General features: G+C 39.3%; 1 protein-coding gene across 1 annotated transcript; it reads left to right on the plus strand.

Moving 5' to 3' along the window:
• Nucleotides 1-5935: 5935 nt before the first annotated feature.
• LOC145950577 (uncharacterized) lies at nt 5936-7372 on the plus strand. Its single transcript, XM_083061679.1, has 2 exons — nt 5936-6874; nt 7112-7372. The coding sequence occupies exons 1-2, from the start codon at nt 5936-5938 to the stop codon at nt 7370-7372; spliced, it is 1200 nt and encodes a 399-aa protein (XP_082917805.1).
• Nucleotides 7373-8339: the final 967 nt, after the last annotated feature.

The following is an 8339-nucleotide window of genomic DNA, read 5'->3' on the forward strand; positions in this document are numbered from 1 at the left end:
TAGTCTAGACTAGCAAGTCATTACTCCCCTTACAAATTTAATCAAATAGTTTGAAGTGAATTTCCTAGAATCAATGTTTCAAGCCATATCATAATTTGAGTACCCCACCAAAGTAGGCTTCTTACCACCAAAACAAAGTCTCATATTTGTAGTACCATGAAGATACCTCAAAATCTATTTTACAACATTCCAATGCTCTCTACTTGGGTTTGACAGAAATCTACTAACTATACCAACAACATGTTTATATTTGGTCTTGTGCACACCATTACAACATCAAACTACCTATTTCAAATGCACAATGAACTTGTTGCACCAATTCAAGTAACTCAAATTTCCTAGAAGGAGGATGTTTCTTAAAGGATACTTTGGTATGTTTATCAACTATACAATGAAAACATTTCTCCAACTTTGCATTCTTTAATTCCTGAAGCACATCCTTTTTTGGCTAAACAATTTAACTCCTTCTCATTGATATGATTGAGCCTTCAGTGCCACAAAGATGTCTTCATATACATGGAATTCAAATTGTCTTTAGCAACCAAAACTTTTGTCTAGTAAATCTTAGAATTTGTCTCCCATCTGACCATGACATGTTACCTTTGGTGAGTTTTCACTTTTCAAAACCAAAGTGATTATCATAACCACCATCATTAAGCACTTGCATAGAAATCAAATTAAAATGATCATCTAGAGCATGCTTAACTCCTTTAAGCAATAACTGCATCCTAATGTTGGTTTGTAAGTAAACATCATCAAACACCAATCACCTTGGACACACCATCATTACCCATATTCAAGACTCCAAAATCATTTGGAGTATAAGATGTGAAGAACTCCTTCTTGGTTGTAACATGCAGTGTAGCACCATTATCTATTATCCACATGCTCTCATTAGATATAAGATTAATTGCATCGTGATCATGGAGAAGAACAAGACCATAACTAGTAACAATAGTAACATTGTTGCAACCGAAATTAAATCACGACGGTAATGACGCATAAATATATTTTTATGAAGCCGCCATCAATATTTTATTTTAAGAGAAAAATATTAGAAAACCCTTTTAAAAAAATCTTTAAAATCAAAGTTGGATTCAGAAGTCAATTACGTGTAAGGAAGATATTAACACCCTACAATGCCTATAAAAAATAGTACCTTTAATTAATTGCACAAAATTATGTAACTTTGTAAATATTTAATTTACCCCTAGAAATATTTTTTTATTCTTTATTTTAATTTTTGTTAGATGAAAAAAACTTTTTTTATTTTATTATAAAAAATTTACATAATGATTTAAGCTAACAAATAAATAATCATTAAATCCTAATAATAACGCTAAAGATAGAATTAACGTTATTAGTTTTTGAATATTTTATTTTATCAAATGATAATGACTTTTATTTATTTTATTTTATTTTTAAAGAAATATTTTAGTACAAGAATTTAAGCTACTAGTCATTAAACCCTCTCATTTAAATAACATTAAAGATAGAATTATTATTCAATTAATGTTATTAATAACTATTTTTATTTTCATAAAATGATAACTTTTATTTACGTTATGCATAAAATTTTATGATAGCAAATAACTATTCTATAAACTTTTATGATTTACATGATATTAAAGGTAAAAGTGCTACTCAATTAATGTCATTAACCATTAAAAATAATTTATATGTGAAAGAGAATTATTTTTTATATTTTTATCCAAAGAAATAGATTTTGCATAAGGATTTAAGTTAACAAATGACTAATCAACAAGTCCTTATGATAATATTAAAGATAAAATTGTTATTCCATTAATGTTATGAATAATTGTTTTTTATTTTCATAAAATAATTTTTATTTTATCGTATGCATAAAAGCTTAGGATAGTAAATAACTATTCTATAATTTTTTATGATTTACATGATATTATAGGTAGAAGTGCTACTCAATTAATATCATTAACCACTAAAAATAACTTATATGTGAAAAAGACACTTTCTTTTTTGATAAATATATTTTTATTTAAAGAAACAAAATTTGCATAAGGATTCAAATTAGTAAATGACTAATTATTACTCTTACAATTAAATAACGTCATAGACAAAAGTGTTATTCAATTGATGCTATTGACTATTACATATTAAAGTAAATTTTAAAGAATATTTTTCCCAAGAAAATAATTTACTCTAAACATAAAAATTCATGATAGCAAATGCCTATTCTATAAATTCTTATGATTCAAGTAATATTAATGGTATAATTTCTATTCAATGAATACTAAAAATCTTTCTATGAATTAAAATGTTATTTATTTATATGAATTGATATCATTGTGAAGAAAAATGAACTGATATTTCATATAGCATTACAAAAAGATTAAAAGAAAATAAGGATAACAAAAAAAAATTGTGCATATCAAATAATACCACTTATATGTTATCCATTTATTATATAACAATAGTTTAATAAACACAATATGGTTTCCTATCAATTAGAAATTAAATAATATATGCGTAGAACTTTCTTATTAGTTTGTGCGAGAATGCAAACACTTCTTCAATTTTAGGTTGCTGAATCCTATTCTCAATAATTGAAAAAATGAACATTGATATGTTTTCAGTTTTTATATTTACGGCATATGAAAAGACATAGGCACGAAAAGAAATGATAAGCATCTTGTATATATTTATCATTGCAATATACATGACAAATTTAAGAGTGAGGAGTATATTAAACAAAACCTGAATATAAAAGATGCAATTGTAGATTTTCTATGATAGTTGGAATTAAAAGGCTAATTCTCTTTTCTGCAACAAAGACCTAGAAGAGCGTGGAGAGTAATGTAAATTGCTATGAGAAAACTTCTTACTAGAAAGCCAATGTCAAAACCATAACTATGCCCTTCCCTCTTTCTTTTTTTTTTCCCTTTTTTTTTACTATTACTATAGACCCCTTTTATAGTGAAAGTGGCTTGTAACTTCCCATCCCCATTATCTAATAGGTTTCCCAACTTTTTAGCATTCACTATCTCTAATTTCCAACTGGTAACCACATTTCTTCTTATCTTCTTTTATTTTTTAGTTATTTATTTTATGCTTTATTTGTTAGTTATGACTGCCCTTACTTAAAGACCAAGTCTTCACCCTTCATTCATAAATTTAAATTTTATTTTTATTTAAAAAATTGAAAATTAATCTTTTCTCATTTAAAATTTGTTATTCACAAACATGATCAATCATTATGATCTCTCTATCTACCCTTCTTATCTTTATTCTCCTTCTTCCATAGAAAATAATTCTTCTGTATATGCCTTATTTTGCGACAAAAGTGACACTTCACATTCTTGTATCGAGTGTTGAACTTTCTCCTATTTTTGTCTCTACAACCCTTATGTTCTTTCTTCTAACTCCTCCCCTATTCTTAATAACAAACACCTTTGAATGAGATGAAGTACCTTGTGTCTTCCTTCTCCTCATTAAACGCACCATTCTTTGCCATTTGCAAAGAAACACCATCATTAGGGGGCAACACTAATCATGAAAACCTAGAATGTCTTCGACAAATCAGGTAGAGAATTTAATAGGAAGAACTTCAATAAATCTTCAAATTTTATACCCATTCCAAATAGTTGATCAAAACACCCTTGAAATTCACACAAGTGATATATAATGGAATTCTTCTCCTTGTACTTCAACTCCACAAAATTTTTCAGCAAGTATAATTTATTGGTCTTTGATTTAAAAGCATATAAGGACCCAAGATTATCCCATAGGGTTCTCGCATGTGTCTCATTAGCAATAAAATTATTGATATTATCATCAACAAATTGTCTAATAAATCTACACACTTTTTGACGCTCAAAATCTCATTTTTCATTAGACTTGGATTCTAACTTATAAGAAGTAAAGACAAGAAAATGTAAATTCTTCACAAATAATAAGTCCTTCATCTTGTCCTAAAACAAGTGATAATTTGTTTCATTCAAAGAAATCATCTTCATATGTGCCTCCCATTCAAACAAGCCAAACAACCCCTTAATCAAAGAGCCCTAATACCACTCTAATAGAGGAAAGCCCAACACAATAACAACAACTCAATAAAAGAGTAATAACACAACAAAAATTAAATCCCCTTACTTGCAAGAATCAATGAGGAGTACCAACAAAATAGAAAAAAAAATAGATAATCCAAATGCATAAAAAACCCAAATATTTTTAATGTGAAAAATATCTCAATATAAGAGTAAAAATCACGAGTCACCCATACAAAAAAAAACTCCACTATGATAAACAAAGAGTACAAGAGAGTTTTCAATGAATGCACCAAATGGTGTTTACAATCGGTCAAGGCAAACCAAGCACAATTGCTTACAAATGAGAAACAAAAAGATGAAAAACTCAAAAAATAGAGTTTTTACTACAATTTTTTTTTCTCCCACTCCAAACTTTGTTTCAATGATTTAACCATTGAAAATGAAGAACCACATTCTGTGAACTCTCTCTTTCCAAAAATTAGCTTGAGCTAATGGTGAAAAAATCTTCGATTGCAAATAAAAAATAGATGCTTCGTGGATATATGACTACACAATGAATTTCTCTCTTCTCTTCTCTTTGTTTTGCTACTATTTCCTCTCAATGATGAGTCACACTCTTTATCCTAATTTGACTCCTCTCCACTTAGTTAAATGAAACATAATGAAATTAGACATTTGAGTCTATTCTTCATGTACTATCCGTACTGCGAGGCCGAGCTCCCAGCTCAGCCTCGCAGCGCATGACGACCTCGGATACGCGCTACGTGACGTCAGCTCGTCACTTAACCAGATCATAACCGATCTGAGGAGATCTTGGTCCAGACGAGATCCGCTATCTAGTTAGATCACAAACTGATCTCAGGCCCAAGGCCCAACGCAACCCTAATCCACACTAGGGTACGTGCATTACTTATACGAGACTCATACTCATACAAACCCTAACTTTAGCATTGGAGTCTCTTTTGCAGGTACCACCCCCATCTTGGAACATCAAGCGTACCAGCGAAGGAGGCTCACCAATCTTACTCGACGGATCACCTCTACAACAGATCTCCGGTAAGAACATTTGGCGCCCACCGTGGGGCCGATCAAGACAGCTCTTATCGGCCACGCTTATGGTATTCACTAGAAGCCATAGTAGACGTGCAACAGACGACGCAAATCATACAACCACCATGGATAACGAAGCGGTATTGAGAAGGTTGATCGAATAGGTCGAACAGATGCGACAACAACACGATGCCGATCTGCAAAACATGCGTGCCAAACACGAAACCGACCTAGCTGCAATGTAGACCGCCAACGAAGCTGACCTAGCGACGCTACGTGCCGAAAATGAGCGGATTCGCGCCCAGCTCCCTCGGCGCCCCTCTGATCATCCTCCTGAGGCGAGAAACCTCCACGAGGAAGAAGGGCACTCGGTCTCTCAGCCCCGAACTGCGACTAGGGCACCGACTCCACGACCTGCCACACATCGGTCTCATGTTCCGACGAACAAGTCGGTCCATGAAGTTAGCAAAGCCCCAACTCATGTCACAGGGGGTCAAGCAACCTTTCGCCGTCATCCCTTTGTGGACGGCATCATGGAGACACCACTCCCTCAAGGGTGGAAGCCTCTCCACCTCGACCGCTATGATGGCACGACGGACCCCGATGAGCACATCGACCTATACACGACACAGGTAAACCTCTACACTAACAATGATGCTATATTGTGTAGGGTTTTTCCAACCTCGCTCAAGGGAGCCGCACTCAACTGGTACACCGAGCTTCCCGCTGAGTCAATCGACAACTTCAGCACTCTGGTCAGGCGGTTCACAGCGCAGTATGCAACGAGCCGACCTCACCACATCACTTCGGCCGCCCTGGCCAGCCTCAGACAGAACGACGACGAGCCACTTCGGGCGTTCATGGAGCGATTTGCAGCCACCTCGGTTAAGATCAGAAATCTGAACCCCGAGGTCGCCCTGCATGCCATGCTCATGGAACTCAAGCCCGGGCCCTTCGTCGACAGCCTATGCCATGAGGCCCCTCACGATATGGACGAGCTTCGCGCCCGAGCAGCGGGCTACATCCAGATGGAGGAGCACTCCGTTTTCCGTGATCAGGTTCGTGGAAAAGGACCAATGAAGCCAGAACAGAGCCACAAAGATAAAATCAAGGTCAACAACGATAGCCAGTTCAAGAAGTCGGCTAAGGCAAACAGAGGGGGAAGATATGACTTCTACACTCCCCTGAATGCGCCCCGCGTACACATACTGGAGGAGGCCAACAACAACAACCTGCTCACTCTGCCATCACCAGGTCACACCCCCAATAATGCCGACAAATCCAAGCACTGTCGGTACCACAAAAATCACGGTCACACCACTAAGGAGTGCCGCTTACTACGGGACCGTATTGAAGAACTCATCCAAGCAGGCCACCTCGGCCAATATGTCCAGCGACAACAAGGTCACCGAGGAGGCTATGGTGGACGAGGACGAGGCATAGGCCGTGGTTCAGGAGCTCGCACGAACCAACCCTCTGGCTCAAAGCAGCATGCCAGCAGAGCAGTGCAAGCCGAGGTAAGCCAAGAAACAGGATCAGCTCCCCTACGGGGAGTTATCAATACAATTGCAGGTGGCTTTGCAGGGGGAGGTGCCACCCGCTCATCCCGGAAGAGACACCTGCGCAATATCAACACTGTCCATTCCGCTACCTCGGCTTCGCACCAAAGTTCGCCATCGATCACCTTCACCGATAACGACTATGTAGGCATCAGTCCCAACCAGGATGATCCCATGGTCATAGCCGTGGAGGTAGCCAATTGGGAGGTGCAAAAGACACTGATAGACCAGGGGAGCTCGGTAGACTTCCTGTATTGGCCGACCTTCTTCAGGTTAGACATCCCCCACTCTCTCATCCAACCTCACACAGAACCCCTAGTCGGTTTTGCAGGAGAGCGAGTGCACACTCGGGGATACGTGGACCTGCTAACCACATTCGGAATCTCTCCAGACACAAGGAGAATCATGGTCTGATACCTCCTTGTAGAAGCCAACACCTCCTATAACATCATCATTGGGAGACCCACGTTAAATCAGCTTGGAGCAGTGGTGTCCACTCCACACCTCACTATGAAGTTCCCGGGAAATGACGGTAAAATCATCTCCGTCAAAGTGAATCAGAAGACAGCTCGACAGTGCTACGCCGAGAGTCTGAAGATCTCCTCGTCCGGTGAGCCAAGCAAGAAGGATCCTCCCACCGTGGCTCACATCACCCACGTGGAAATCGCTGATCTCGACCCGAGGTCCGATTCCCATGAGGAGCGGTCGAGCCCCATTGATGAGCTGGATGACCTCTAGATAGGGAAACTTCCCGGGCAGTGCACAAAAATCAGCAGGCAGCTGAGCCCGGAATTGCGGCAGCAGCTCAAAGCTGAGATCCTCCAGAACGCCGACCTCTTCGCCTGGTCCAGCGCCAACATGCCAGGTATAGACGCTGACTTCATCTGTCACAGGTTAGCAATACATAAGGAGGCAAGGCCAGTGGCCCAGAGGAAGAGGAAGGTCGGTAGTGAAAGGCGGGAGGCCATCATCACCGAGACACAGAAATTGCTGAACGCTGGCTTCATCCGTGAGGTCAGATACATCACATGGCTGGAAAATGTGGTCCTGGTGAAGAAGAGCTCGGGGAAGTGGCGCATGTGCGTCGACTACACCGACTTGAACAAAGCATGCCCCAAGGACTCATACCCCTTGCCCAGCATTGACAGGCTGGTCGACGGAGCGTCCGAGCACGCCCTCCTCAGTTTCCTAGACGCCTACTCCGGGTACAACCAGATAATGATGTACCCACCCGACGAGGTACATATATCCTTCATCACCGACCACGCCAACTATTGCTACCGGGTGATGCCTTTCGGTCTAAAAAACGCGGGGGCGACCTACCAGCGGCTGATGGATAAGGTTTTCCACCACCAGATCAGGCGAAACATGGAGGTCTACGTCGACGACATGGTAGTCAAGACCACCTCGGCAACAGATCATGTCACCGACCTCGCCGAGGTGTTTGCTCAGATCAGAAGTCACAACATGCACCTCAATACGGAGAAATGCGTCTTCGGCGTCCAAGGAGGCAAGTTCCTCGGTTTCATGATCACCAGCAGAGGAATTGAGGCCAATCCCGAGAAGTGTAAAGCAATCATCTAGATGCAAAGTCCACAAACGGTGAAGGAGGTCCAACGCCTGGCCGGACGGTTGGTCTCACTATCCCGTTTCATCCCCAGACTTGTGGAAAAGGCAAGACCGATCTTTATTCTGCTACGGAAGC

Source organism: Cajanus cajan, chromosome 8 (assembly GCF_000230855.2).
Source record: "Cajanus cajan strain Asha chromosome 8, NIPB_CcT2T_4, whole genome shotgun sequence".
In the NCBI taxonomy this organism is placed as follows: Eukaryota; Viridiplantae; Streptophyta; class Magnoliopsida; order Fabales; family Fabaceae; genus Cajanus; species Cajanus cajan.